The sequence below is a fragment of the Gadus morhua genome, chromosome 1 (genome assembly GCF_902167405.1).
Source record: "Gadus morhua chromosome 1, gadMor3.0, whole genome shotgun sequence".
NCBI classification, from domain to species: domain Eukaryota; kingdom Metazoa; phylum Chordata; class Actinopteri; order Gadiformes; family Gadidae; genus Gadus; species Gadus morhua.
Window position 1 is genome coordinate 19,241,655 of NC_044048.1, and position 14,834 is coordinate 19,256,488.

Consider the following 14,834-nt stretch of genomic DNA (forward strand, 5'->3'; position numbering starts at 1 on the left):
CCAGAGAGGATGCTGGGTAGTGGTGTTGGATGAACAGGCAGCGCTGGGACACGCAGTGTAGCCCCTCCGTGGTTCTCTCTGTCGGACGCCAAGACTAGACAGTCATGCATACCGCGAGGGGTTTGTCAGAGGTGAGCCGTGATTTATACAAACCCTAATTCGCGTCGGTTGTGCCGCACTTGGCGTTTTTGCATACGGGTGCTGCTGTAACCACGACGACGGCGGCTATGAAGACGAGCGCCGAGGGCCAATCCGTCTCCTTGTCAGCGTCCATCTTGTGCTCGGGCCAAGGCCAGCGCACACATGACACGATCTAATCATGGCACAGTGACCAGGCCAGCCAACAGAGCCCAGAGCCCATCCATCATCCCCGTCTACTACCACCCCGTCCAGAGGATCCCCGACAGCGGGGTAATGAGAAGACAGTGGAGCGCCGAGCGGTAACTGTACTCCTCCAGTGGACCAATGAAACGTGGAATACCCAGACTTATGTCATAACCACATGTCCCTAGTGAAACCCAAGCTGCCTCGCGTGTAGAGAGACAGACGGGCCTTCCTCACCACCACCATCATCTTCCTCCTCCTCGTGATGGATGAAGGCGGGTTTGGCTGTGTGTGCTGGGTGCGTTTTGAGTGTGTATAGGGGCTCCTCGTTTAGTTATGTGATGTTGGGACTTTTATCGCTCATTACGCAGACTCATTTTGCATCGGATTACCGACAGTTTTGTTATAAATCGCGCGCTCGTTCCGCAGAATCCCATAAATGTCTGAACGCTACCGGCGAGACACCTTTGATTTAAACGTCCGGCTTCCCATTCGGAGGAAACCCGGCGTTGTTTCACATAAAATGAAAACGATGAAGACAAATCAAGCGGGACAGTTAAGGATATAAATGTAAATAAAGCACGTGTGGGTATTAAAACGTTCTGCTGATTTGTTAGCAAGACGGAGGGAAAGGAAATGGGTTTCCCGTTTTTCAAAAGTTCTTTTGAATTGATGTGTGCCGGTCTGTAATGGAACCAGTTGGTGCTGCGGAGGGTATCAGACCGAGTCCCAGTCCTCCCAGTCCGCCCAGTCCATCAACTCCACCACTCTTATCTGGGAGCAACGGCACAGAAATAACAAAGACACACTTCTTTTATGTATTCAGTTCGGTTCTTACATGGTTTACGTGAGTGTTGCTCCTGAGACGTTATTGACCGCATGCTAGATTATACGGTCAATACGGTGTTGACCTCTACCGCCTCCCCCGCTTCCTCTCTCCGCGTGGGAGGGAGGGGTGAGCTAAGGGCTTCCTTTAACGAGGGAGACTTGGAGCGGTCCAAGGGGATGGAACAGAAACGGGTCCGGTAGATTTACACAGAAGTCTTTGGTCGCAGGACTTCTGTCGTCAAATATTTTTGTGAAGATTCAGAATATAATGACGGCCAAAAAATGAAATGTACTTAAACGTTAAAAGGGATGCCGATGTTACAAACAGTGTTTGAACAGAGGGGCCGAACCGTAAGACCTGACAACGGCTCCAGGCCTCTTGGTGTGGAACGAGGCGGAGAGCCCCTGGGTTAACATGAGCCCCTCTCTCCCCCCCCCCCTCCCCACAGCGGACTACAGCACCAGCGAGATGCTAGTGAACATGGGCAACCTGCCCCTGGACGAGTTTTACCCGGCGGTCGCCATGGTGACCCTGATGCGCATCCTCCGGGACCCCTCGCTCTCCAACCACCACACCATGGTGGTGCAGGCCGTCACCTTCATCTTCAAGTCGCTGGGCCTCAAGTGTGTGCAGTTCCTGCCGCAGGTCATGCCTACCTTCCTCAACGTCATCCGGGTGTGCGACGCCAGCATCCGAGAGGTAGGGGGCGCCACTGAGGCCGACGGGTTTGAAGGTGTTGTACCGCCTGCCAGGTGTGAGCGGGGTTAGCCGTTACAAACCGTTTTGAAAATCGGCCTCTTCTGACATCACAGGTGGGCGTGTCCAACCAGATGTACGACGGATAGATGAGCAACGTTTGCTGCGGTCCACTGGCTACGCTGGTGGGCTGATCTATCCAGCACACATCTGGGGGGACACGCCCACTTGTGATTTCAGAAGAAAAATAAACTGCTTGTAACGGCTAATCACACTCACACCTGGTGGTATAATATGTCATCTTTAATGGGATTATTCTTCTTTTTTTTTTGGGATCTGCAAATGTTTATCCTGTAGACCCATTAGTCCTCTGGTCACGTTTTCTTTCTCTTTGAGAGTTGGACGTCAGATGCAAACTTTAGCAGAGCTAGTCTTTGTGCTGTTAAGTACGTGGCCGTGCGCTGCCTTGTCGATTTAAATCCATCAGCCGCACGCCACGGTAAAGTGTAATGGGGCGGCTCTTATTTTCAGATTTGGAATGACTTTCCCTCGTTCATGGGTGAACGGATTAACGGCTTTGTCTCAATCGTTTCTTGCGCAATCTCAATGAGAAGCTACAAATCCAGAATAGGAAAATGCTTATTACAATTAAGTTTTGCAGTTTTAAATCTATAAATAGTCTTTCCGCGCAGACTGACTTTGACCCATCCCTCAGCCCAGCATTTTTTGACCTTTTTCAATCGGGTTTTATTATGCAAGGCAACATGGAAAAGTACTTCTCCTCAGCTTAAAAGTTCTTGTTGTCACCCATCCGTTATTCCGTCACCCATCCAGGTGGGTGGGGCGCGACGGGCCAGCTCATCCAATAATATCAATAACCTCACTTTGGGACGTCTCCGCCGTCCTACCAGTGTCACAAATCAAATCCTGAAGCATCCATATGCACACATCGTGAATCATCCCCACGCCCGCGTCCTGTGTGCTCAGTGATTCATCACGGGGCGGGGGGGGGGGGGAGCCATTCATCTTTACCCAATAACGCTGTGGACACAGAGGGGAGGGTGGGTGTGTGTGAGTGGGGGGGGGTTAGCCTGCCTCCCTCCCTCTCAAGCTGTTGGACAAGACTCGTCTTGCACTCCCTCACCCTCTGTTAGTCTCCACACCGCTCACATTTTCCATCCCATAACTTCAGAGGGGGACGGTGTCCCGGGGGCCCGTGACGAAACGCCAACCCTGATAAACCCAACCCCCCCCCCCTCCCTCACCACCACGGCGTCCAGCACCTGCCCCCCCCCCCCCCCCCCCCCACACATCGTGCTCTGGTCATCACTCCACTGTTCCCTCACCATCCCTCTCGGTCTCTCTCCCTCTCCAGTTCCTCTTCCAGCAGATGGGGATGGTGGTATGCTTCGTGAAGATCCACATCCGGCCCTACATGGACGACATCTTCACCCTCATCAGAGTAAGGAGCGCACGCTGACACACACAAACGCAGACAAACACAGACACGCACACACACACTCTGAGCACGACCGTGAAGCCGGCTCTGTTTCCTGTGCGTCAAGCTGCAGCAGCTGCAAACTCTTAATTATGCTTGGTTGCCCAACTCCTCTTTCCATCATTAGAAGTAACACACACACAGGCACGCACGCACGCGCACACAGGGCAAGATTTTTTTTAAAAGAGCTGATTTATTTGGGTACAAAGGTTATTTACAGCCGACTCTTATTTTGAAAGTCTGCCTCGATGCTGGTCCTCCTTGTGTAGTTTATGTATCGCCAGAGCCAGGCTCATGACCCCCGAGGCACACGGACACGTGCCTTCAGTTAGACTCACTGAGATACCCCCCCCCCCCCCCCCCCGACTCACCGGACTCACCTACTCATCCCCCACACTCTTTGCAACATGGCAGTGGTCATTATCCGTCCTCTTCTGGTGATGGCTTTGAATTGTCATCTCATAATGTTGCTCCATTTATCGCCCGAGCAGTGCCAGACAGAACAAGAGCTGTCGTAAAATACGGGTCAAATCTCAATTTCACCATGCATTATGTGTTATTTATATTTCCCTTGTTGTGCTGCTACGGCTTGTTACCAAGGCGACGGGCCCCAACCGACAGAACATCGGTTACGAATGTCTTCTGCCCGTCCACGACCCGGCCGCCGGCCCCTAGGTGGACCATAAATCTGCCACCGTCCGGCTAGAGCCAGCGGTCCCTGTAGCCCTGCCCTACTAATGGGCAATTGGCGCAACTACGAAGTTACCAGGCACTCGTGTAACTCCTCCCCCATCTGTGTAACTCCTCCCTCATGCTGGGAAACCCTCCCCCCCATGAATGTAACCCCTCCCCTACTGGTGTTTACCCATCCCCTGACAGTAGCCCCTCCCCTATCAGTGCTGTTACTCCTCCCCCTCATGACCATGGCTCCCCCCCTGGACATAACCCCTCCCCCTTCGGCTGTGACTCCTCCCTCTGGAAGAAGGCCTGTCCCCGTGGCACCTCCACATCCCTCAGTGGAACACAAAGGCTCTATTCATATTTTGTGGCGCTCCGGTCGGCCGGGTGAGCCCAGACGGGAGGCTGGAACATCCATCCAGGACGCAGCGCGGTCCAGGTCTCCCTGGAAACCACCCAGGAGAGGAAGGGAGGGGGGGAGGGGGGTGCCCTGCTGGTGAAACACCTCGGGGCGCTGGCGTGGCAGAGCATTGCGTGCGTCCGCTGTCCCCCCCCCCCCCCCCCCCCACCCCCCCGGACTCGCTGCCGTCCGCCCTCCTAATCCCAATTACTCCCGACGTTCCCGCCGGCTTTTCCACTGCTTCCGCACGTGAGGTCATCCGATCCCGGCTCCCCCTGCACAGAGTGTACAGTCACCCTCTCCCCCCTCCCCCCTGGCCAATCCTATCTCCCTCCCTCTCCCCTCTCCCCCCTGGCCAACCCTCTCCCCCCCTCCCCCCCCTCCCCCCTGGCCAACCCTCTCTCCCTCCCCCCTCCCCCCTGGCCAACCCTCTCTCCCCCCCCCCTCCCCCCCTCCCCCCTGGCCAACCCTCTCTCCGTCCCCCCTCCCCCCCTCCCCCCTGGCCAACCCTCTCTCCGTCCCCCCTCCCCCCCTCCCCCCTGGCCAACCCTCTCTCCGTCCCCCCTCCCCCCCTCCCCCCTGGCCAACCCTCTCTCCGTCCCCCCTCCCCCCTGTCCAACCTGTCCAACCCTATCTCCCTCGCTCCCGCTCCTCTGTTGTGCGGTTTGAACCCAGTTCCCCCAGTTCCCCCAGTCCCAGTGCTGGGAGCTTTACCCTGATGGTAGCTGTAGTGGGAAAAGTGGGCCAGGCTACTCCGTGGTCGGGAGTGCTCTGGGACAAACCGCACTGGGACAAGCCAAGCCTAGACTACATCAAGGATACACGGTCGCCTTGTTTCAATAAACATTATTTATCAACACTTGGAGCATTGGGGAGAATCATGGCTCTGTATTTAGGGTATGCACTTTATTGTTAAATGAACATTCAATATTTTAAGTTATGAACTTTGGATTCAAGATTTGATTTCAGTAGTCTTGTACTTTGTAGTCTTATACTCATTTTTTTCTTTAATTCATGTTTAAAGCAATGCATTTATGCATTGGGGAGAATAAACTCTTTATCAAAGTTACGCACTTTATTGCTAAGAATCAATCTTTCATTGTTGTAAGTTATATATTTTGACTTCAAGGTTTGATGTCAGCCTTCTTGTATTTTGTATAACCTATACATGTACATATATTTACTTTAAGCAATCCTCCTGTTAGAGTGTCTATAGTACTTTATAGACACTCATTATCGGTCTCAAGTGTCTCTAACCCTCAACCTGTCCACCAGAGAGGGTTGCTGTTTTTAAGCGCAAACTCAAAACCTACCTTTTTTGTTACCCTGGCTTTTAATTAAACAACGTATTTATCCATTTATTAAATGATTTATTTATTTTCACAAAGTTATCGCTTTGGATATGGGTGGGTGCGAGGGGGATGGGGGGTTGTTTGTACATGTGTGAATATCTCTGGGGGTGGGGGGGGGGATTGTATTAAGCACTTTGTGTTACATTTGCGTTTATGAAAAGTGCTATACCAATACATTTTGATTGATTGATTGATTGGTCCCTCTGTGTGCTGTAGGAGTACTGGACGCCCAACAACCCGATGCAGAACACCATCATCCTGCTGATCGAGCAGATCGTGGTGGCGCTGGGCGGGGAGTTCAAGCTCTACCTGCCACAGCTCATCCCCCACATGCTGCGCGTCTTCATGCACGACAACAGCACCGGCCGCGGCGTCACCATCAAGGTGAGCCCTGGAGCCATCTCTGTTAGCAGCGGGCTAACGGGTGAGCAACATGGTAGCAGCTGGCTAGCACCATGCTAACAATGCGCCAGGATCAGGTAGGAAACAATCTAGTCGCAGGCTGGAGACATGCTATCAACAAGCTAGCAACGTGCTATCAACGCTCCAGCATAATTTAGGCAACAACCTAGACACAAGCTGGAGACATGCTAGCAACAAGCTAGCAACAAGATAGCAACATGCTCATTACGCGCCAGCATCTGTTGGAAACAACTTATTCACAAGCTGAAGACATTCTAGCAACAAGCTAGCAACAGGCTAACAACGCGCCAGCATCAGCTGGGAACCAACCTAGTCACAAGCTGGAAACATTATAGCTACAAGCTGGCAGTTTGTTAGCCACAAGCTAGCAATTTGTAAAGGAGACTCATTGACACATGTTGGATGTTTGGGTTGGCAAATTGCTGTAAGCATGTTTAAGGTTGGATTAAAAAAATGGTTGCAGCAATGCAAAGGAATCCATCTCTATCACTATCTACTTGTATCTAGTCATTTACAAGACGCTTTTATCCAGGTCCTTTTTCACAGTGAATTAGGAACAGTTAGGTGTAGGCAGTGGTCAGGGACTCTTCAATGGTTCCTTTTAGGCTGGAGATCGAACTCTGTTCCCTTTTTTCTGGTCGTTGAATACACTAGTCATTGCCCTGGCCTGCCCTCTCTGTGAAAAAGTAAAAAACACCTAGTTACAGTATAAACATATCATTTTTATTTTTATAAATTAACTTTCTGACAGGTGACTGTGTGAAACTTCGTTCATCTCCCTTTGGGAGTGACATCACTCACTAGGTCCCTGGTAAACGGACTGGGTTTCTATAGCGCATTCATAGCCACCGCGGCAACTCCGTGAGCAGGTCGTATCTCACGTTCACGCACACTGCGACGCGAGGTGCCAACAGCTTGGTGTGAGGTGCCTTGCTCATGGAGACCTCTAACCCCCCTGCCAACAGCAGACAGGGGTTGAACCAACAACGAAGGAAGGACGAGTGTGAGGTGGACAACGGCGCCGACACCGTTGTCCATGACAACCAGGCGTTATTGGCTTGGTCGTTCAGCCTTCAGTCTGGTCTTGGATTCCATGATTCGCTGTTTAATACTCATTTGTCAGGCACGTCTATCAAAATGGATTTCCACTGAATACAGACTGATGAAAGTAAATGAAAGTAAAGTAAGAGAAAATATAAAAACATAAAAAACGTAATGAAACCCAAAGAACTTGTCAAAACCACATGAAATGGGATAATAATGCAAAACAATGGTGCTGGTATGGGTCAAAAAAACATTTGCCAAAGTATGTCTTTCCTCTGTTTAAGAATAGTTTGGAGGTTCACTTAGTGGTTGGGGCCTGCAGCCGAAGCTGTTCCGCCAGGTGATGCCGGAGAGGTAGGAAGATAAAAACGGGAAGGCGGTGAAACACTCCACAGTCTGCACGAGGCTGGGGTCTGGGCACGCTATTGACTTTAGAGAGTTCAGAATCTGGCCCCGATGGAGGGATATCTGCGAATCACAGTAACCCTACTCCAACCTGAAAATATTGTTTATTTTGGTCTGGATTCAGCTTCCAACCCCTTCCCTGCTGATTACAGAGCTGGCACAGTAACACGACCTGATGTTGTTGTTTTTGCTGAAAAGAAATTAGCAGCATATTGATAATATGTCAATCTTGAATAGGTGTGTGCGTGTGCGAATGTGCATGTGTGTGTGAATTTGAGAACATGGAGGTCCCACTGTGCTTCTCCCTAGTAAGAGGCCGTCTCTCACGTCCATTTGACCGTTCCTCTTGACCTGATGCTTTGGGGGGCTGAGAAGGTCGGCCCACCCCTATGTGGAAGGCCAGAAGGACAAGAACACAGTGTGCCTTAACCGTCAGGACTGTTTGACCCCCAGCACCAAGCTTCTGGGGTCCGAACCTGGATGTCTGCCGTCCTCCTTGTAGTCGTGTCCGACCCCCTACCTGGTCCTCAATGACGTGTGACTAAGATATACACTTATGGTTTTGGGTGAAGGCGTCCGCACAATGCCTGAATAGAACCAGGAGTCCTCCATCTTTCATCCCTTGCCTGCCGTTTGCTCCCTGGGGTGTCTGGCCTGAAGCGTGGAGAGGGAGACCAGAAGAGGGGGGGGGGGGGGGGGGGGGGGAGGAGGAGGCCGGCCCGTCTGTCTGGGTCGTCCCGGGCCCAGACTTGGGTCACGGGAGCCTGCTGGAGCTGGAGGGAGAGAGGAGGAGGAGGAGGAGGAGGAGGAGGAGGAGGGGGGGTGTTGAGGAGTTCGGTTTCCCGACCGGCAGAAAAGAAAATACAACCTCCATCTTATTCAGGGGCTATACGTGTGAGCACACACATGGACACGCACACGCACGTTCTCAGTCACACAGACTCAAACGGACACACACTCCGAGCCCTCTTTAACCGAGGCTTCCTGCAGTCTCGCCGAGTGATATTTACACCGGGGGGCAGAGAAGCCTGGGGGTCTTCTTTAAGCAAGACGAAACATACGTCACCGCCTTACAATGACCCACATCCTGCTAGGGCCGCTAGATTATGGTAACAATCATAATCCCGATTATTTTGGTCAAGATTGAAATCCCGATTATTAAAACGATTATTTTTCGAGTTTAAAAACATGATGTATTTATTCAGCATGTCTCTCCCAAAAACACCTTGTAACCGAGAACTTAGAAATTTCGTCTTAAAAAAAATACACAAAGTGGTCAAAAAGAAAATGTTCAATTCATATTATTGTAGAGAAATGTATCCAGCTAAAACATTTTTAAAAAAAAAGTTAAAAAAATAATCGATTATATTAATTTTGTGATCGTTTCTCGCTAAAATCGAAATTGAGATCGAAATTCGCTTAATCGCCCAGCCCTACATCCTGCCATCCACCCACTCCCTCCCCCGCTCAACCCACCCACCCACTCTACCCACCAACTCTCACCCCCGTCATCAGATATCAGCCATCTCTCCCCCACTCCATCAGTTATCAGGCATCTCTCCCCCACTCTGTTCAGACAGCAGCCATCTCTCCCCCATTCTGTTCAGACATCGGGCATCTCTCCCCCATTCTGTTCAGACATCAGCCATCTCTCCCCCATTCTGTTCAGACATCAGCCATCTTTCCCCCATTCTGTTCAGACATCAGCCATCTCTCCCCCATTCTGTTCAGACATCAGGCATCTCTCCCCCATTCTGTTCAGACATCAGACATCTCTCCCCCATTCTGTTCAGACATCAGCCATCTCTCCCCCATTCTGTTCAGACATCAGGCATCTCTCCCCCATTCTGTTCAGATTTCAGGCATCTCTCCCCCATTCTGTTCAGGCACTCTCCCCCATTCTGTTCAGACATCAGGCATCTCTCCCCCATTCTGTTCAGACATCAGACATCTCTCCCCCACTCTGTTCAGACATCAGACATCTCTCCCCCACTCAGTCCAGATATCAGCCTTCTCTCTCCCACTCTGTCTAGACATCTCTCCCTCATTCCGTCCAGACAACAGATATCTCTCCCCCTCTCCTTCCAGACGTCAGTCATCTCTCCCCCCTCTCCCCCAGACTTATCTCCCCCCTTAGTCGTCTGATAACCTCCTCTGTCCAGCCTTCAGGCATGGGGTAGCGTGTAGCTTACCTTCCCCAGACCGGTGTGTCCTCCGGTGGCGTGGAGGCCGAGGTGTGAGCCTTTAGCTCTGCAGGGCCGTGTCTGAGCCTCCTGGCCCTGCCTGGATCAGCCGCTCTGCGCTCTCCCCTACGCAGGGCGATCAGGCTCCTGTTACCTTAGGGCCGGCCTAATTGGTCGATCAAGGCGTCCGCCAAGACGCCGGCGCAGGGGGAGAAACGGGGGCTCTGGGTTTGGTATTGGCGGCCGTGTGCGTCAGACCCACTGGGGAACTCTCGGTTTGTTTGTTCAATTGCGCTTATTTGAGTTAAAGTTTGATAGCGTGTTTATTGTGCTGTTGCTAACTTTATGTGCAGCCCGACCTGACTGCCTGCTCTCACGACGCGGGGTGGATTATTAGGAGATCAGCGCACACGGATACCTGTCGTTAATGATCATATAGACTTCTGCTGGGAATATGCGTGGACTTTTTAAGTGCTGTTTTGAAATCAGAATGTTATTAAAGCTGAAGCTGAAGGAAAGAAGTCGTCAAACTATTGTAACCAATGTTTTAGGAATCTCCACCTTGTTTACGTAACAGTTTAAAGCAATCCGAAGCCGAGGTGCATCGGTTATTGGTGTTTGGAGAGGGCTGTGCTGCCATGGGCGATAATCACTAGCACTAGCAACAGTCTAAACAGAATCCGCCAACGAACCGTCGAGGGCTGGCTCCCATGTGCTGGGGCTTTGTAGTAGCGTAATGTTTCTCTTCCCCCCCCCCAAGCTGCTGAACGCCATCCAGCTGTTTGGAGCCAACCTGGACGACTACCTCCATCTGCTGCTGCCCCCCATCGTGAAGCTCTTCGATGCCCCCGACGTCCCCCTGCAGGCCCGCAAGTCAGTACCGCCGCACGCCATCTCCCCTGGAGCTCGCCGCTCCCATCAGCACGTCAACCGGACGGAGAGATTTACATTATCGGGTCTAGACGCACCGGCTTCAGGCTGTGTCTACCTCTCTGTCTTTCTACCGCGCCATTACTGATGTTCTCTTGCTTTCTCTGTCTGTCTGTCATCCTCTCCTCTCTGTCTCTCTCTCCCTCTGTCTGGCTCTCTCTCCCTCTGTTTGTCTCTCTCTTCCCTTTGTCTGTCTATCTCTCTCACACCTTCTTTCTCTCCCTCTCTCTGTCCATCTCTACCTCTTTCTCTTTATCCGTCTCTCATTTCTCTATTTGTCTCCACCTCTCTCTCTCCCCCTGTGTGTCTCTAGTTCTACCTGTCTATCTCTACCTCTGTCCATCTCTACCTCTGTCTGTCTGTCTGTCTCCGTCTGTCTGTCTGTGTCTCTCTCTATCTGTCTCTCTGTCTCTCTCTGTCTCCCCCTCTGTCTATCTGTCTCCCTCTATCTCCCTCTCTCTGTCTCTGTCTCTCTTTCTGTCTCTCTGTCTCTCTCTTTCTCTCTCTCACTCTCACTCTCACTGTCTCTGTCTCTCTCTCTCACTCTGTCTCTGTCTCTCTCTCTGTCTGTCTGATGTTATAGGATCTACCCTTTGCTTGAGTCCTGAGTGATGCTCTGTTTCCTCCCCCCAGGGTCTCCTTGGAAACGCTGGACCGTCTGACGGAGTCCCTTGACTTCACCGACTACGCCTCCCGCATTATCCACCCCATCGTGCGCACGCTGGACACCACGCCCGAGCTGCGCGCCACCTCCATGGACACGCTGTCCTCCCTGGTCTTCCAGCTGGGCAAGAAGGTAGGCCTCCCTCCCTCCCTCCCTCCCTCCCTCCCTCCCTCACCCCCTCCTTCCTTCCCTCCCTCCCTCCCTCCCTCCCTCCCTCACCCCCTCCTTCCCTCCCTCCCCCCACCATCCCTCACTCACCCCCTCCTTCCCCCCCTCCCTCCCTCCCTCCCTCCCTCCCTCCCTCCCTCCCTCCCTCCCTCACCCCCTCCTTCCCTCCCTCCCCCCACCATCCCTCCCTCACCCCCTCCTTCCCCCCCTCCCTCCCTCCCTCCCTCCCTCCCTCCCTCCCTCCCTCCCTCACCCCCTCCTTCCCTCCCTCCCTCCCACCATCCCTCCCTCACCCCCTCCTTCCCTCCCACCCTCCCTCCCTCACCCATCCCTCACCCCCTCCCTCCCTCCCTCACCCCTCCCCCCCCTCCCTCACCCCCTCCCTCCCTCCCTCCCTCCCTCACCCCCTCCCTCCCTCCCTCCCTCACCCCCTCCCTCCCTCCCTCCCTCACCCCCTCCCTCACCCCCTCCCTCCCTCCCTCCCTCACCCCCTCCCTCCCTCCCTCCCTCACCCCCTCCCTCCCTCACCCCCTCCCCCCTGTCCCACCACCACTCCAACACCACTGCCTAGTTAGCTCTGCTGGAGCTCCCCATCTCCCTCCCCCCCTCCCCCCCTACAGGTAGCTGTAACTGTAGAGTCTGTTCCAGAAGGTTCCAGACCCCTGCTGCTGCTTTAAGTCAAACCGTATGGCAGCTATCTGCTCTCAGGGGACACACACACACACACACACACACACACACACACACACACACACACACACACACACACACACACACACACACACACACACACACACACACACACACTGTGTTAACTACTTCCTGCCAGGCTGCTGATGTCATCCACCAGTTCCCGGGAAGGGGGGGAGGGGAATGACGTTCAAACACTCTCATAGAAACACACACACACACACACACACACACACACACACACACACACACACACACACACACACACACACACACACACACACACATTAAACAGCATGCTCTGTCCTCTCCTTGCCTAAAGGGAGAGAGAGGGTAGTCCTGGTTCTAAAATGATCACGTCATCTGCACAATGCCTTGATATCGATAAGCCAGTGCTTGATTTGTTCATATGTTTCAGATTTTAAACATCTATTCCTGTTCATTATCTGATACACATATGACGCATTGATCATTCTTTATATATCTACTGCAGGATTTTGCTGTATGTTTATCAGTTAATACAAAAAATATGAATATTATAATTGGATATTAAGGATCTGATAGATGGATAAATAGATATTGATATGATTTGTCTTCTATCCTTGATCGGTTGAATCCTGTGGAACTCGTATGACTTACACAGAAGGAGCAGAGGAATGCGTGTGTTGGCCGATGAAACAATGTCCTTCTCTGCCCCTGCAGTACCAGATCTTCATCCCCATGGTGAACAAGGTCATGCTGAAGCACCGGGTCAACCACCAACGCTACGACATCCTCATCTGCCGCATCGTCAAGGTTGGCCCTTCTGAACCGGCCTCATCTGTCTCTCTTGTTCGATTTCACCCTATTTCTAAGCTGTTAGTATGCATTCTTCCTTGTGTATTTTCGTGGTAATCAAGGCAGCTTTACAGGTTGGATCAGAGGATCAATTAGGTGGTTTATTACCGGATGTAATTCAGCAAGGTACAGACTTAGGTGGAATAGTCTACAGTGTAGGTGGGCGAGGATCAGTCTCCAGACGTGCTCCTTGGCTGTCGATCCCTCTTCTCAGGGCGTGGTTGATACCAAACAAAGCGTAACTGACAGAAGAACAGAAGCAGTCTCTCCCTTGATAATGTATATGACCCTGGCTATGACCGGTCAGTTGGAGATGCACTGGCCTGTAGCGGTAAGAAGTGTGAAGACGGACGGTGCCCGAGAACACATAGAGACACTAGAATACACAAGCGTTCTACGCGCCTTCACGTCATCCAATTCTGTCATTTCTTTGGTCGACTTCTGCAGTATGTCATCGTTTGGATCGGTCTGAACGTGTTGTTTTAGTTTCAAACTTCTTTATTCAGTTAAAGTTCCTTCCTGTGTGTATCGTTAAGCTCGGGCGACGTGGATTACACACACACTTTATTTATGTCTCGTTGTGACAGGAACATGACTTCCATCTGCTAGCTTACAGGCGATTCCTGTCAAGCATTATGTTTGTTGAGAGCACATCGTGACATTACGTCGCCGATCGGCAATCAAGAAATCCATTTTGAGGCATACGAAAAATATAAATATGACAAAAGGAATCGGATGGAACTGGCATTGTTTATCAACAACTGGATAAACACGAGATCATCATCATTGTCGAGTTTGAAAGGCTGTGTGTTGTTTGTTTGTGTGTGATGGATGATTGTGTGTGTGTGTGTGTGTGTGTGTGTGTTTGTGTTGGATGATAGTGTGTGTGTGTTGGATGATAATTTGTTTGTGTGTCTGCATTTGACCTGATATTGTGTTTGTGTGGCTGAGATTCTACCTGTGTTTTTATGTGTGTTTTCTCAATGCATTGTTCTTTTGTGTGTGTGTGTGCGTGCGTGCGTGCGTGCGCAGGGCTACACCCTGGCCGAGGAGGAGGAGAACCCCCTGGTGTTCCAGCACCGGCATCTCCGCGGTAACCAGGGCGACACGCTGGCCAGCGGGCCGGTGGAGCCGGGGCCCATGAAGAAGCTCCACGTCAGCACCACCGCCCTGCAGAAGGTCAGCGTCAGCCACGTCACTACCCCCCCCCCCCCCCCCCCCCCCCCCCGCTGCACAGAGCTATGCAGAGTCTAGGTGAACTCTGAACAGGTGGGTGTTGAGGCGGGTGCAGATGTTGATGGTGGTGTGGATCTCCAGGCTTGGGGGGCTGCCCGGAAGGTGTCCAAGGACGACTGGCTGGAGTGGCTGAGGAGGCTGAGCGTGGTGCTGCTGAAGGAGTCATCCTCCCCGGCCCTCCGCTCCTGCTGGTCCCTGGCCCAGACCTACATCCCCCTGGCCAGGTCAGCTCCTGCTCCTCCTGCTCCTCCTCCTGCTCCTCCTCCTGCTCCTCCTCCTCCTGCTCCTCTTCCTGCTCGTCTGTCCCCTCTCTGTCTGCATCTCTCTCTCTCTCTCTCTCTGTCTCTGTCTCTGTCTCTGTCTCTCTCTTTCTCTCTGTGTGTGTCTGTCTCTGTCTCTCTCTCTGTGTGTTTCTGTGTCTCTGGATCTCTGTCTGTCCCCGTCTCTCTCTCGGTCTCTCTCTCTCCGTCTCTCTCT

At 52.3% G+C, this 14,834-nt stretch overlaps 1 protein-coding gene across 1 annotated transcript in view; it reads left to right on the forward strand.

The window, feature by feature from the left end:
• Window positions 1-14,834, forward strand: part of mtor (mechanistic target of rapamycin kinase) — a 101,069-nt gene that overhangs the window by 20,408 nt on the left and 65,827 nt on the right. The window contains exons 19-26 of the mRNA XM_030352725.1: window positions 1,602-1,852; window positions 3,225-3,311; window positions 5,994-6,161; window positions 10,593-10,705; window positions 11,396-11,558; window positions 12,987-13,079; window positions 14,154-14,300; window positions 14,439-14,581. Coding sequence (XP_030208585.1) covers window positions 1,602-1,852; window positions 3,225-3,311; window positions 5,994-6,161; window positions 10,593-10,705; window positions 11,396-11,558; window positions 12,987-13,079; window positions 14,154-14,300; window positions 14,439-14,581 — 1,165 coding nt within the window. The remainder of the gene's footprint in view (window positions 1-1,601; window positions 1,853-3,224; window positions 3,312-5,993; window positions 6,162-10,592; window positions 10,706-11,395; window positions 11,559-12,986; window positions 13,080-14,153; window positions 14,301-14,438; window positions 14,582-14,834) is intronic.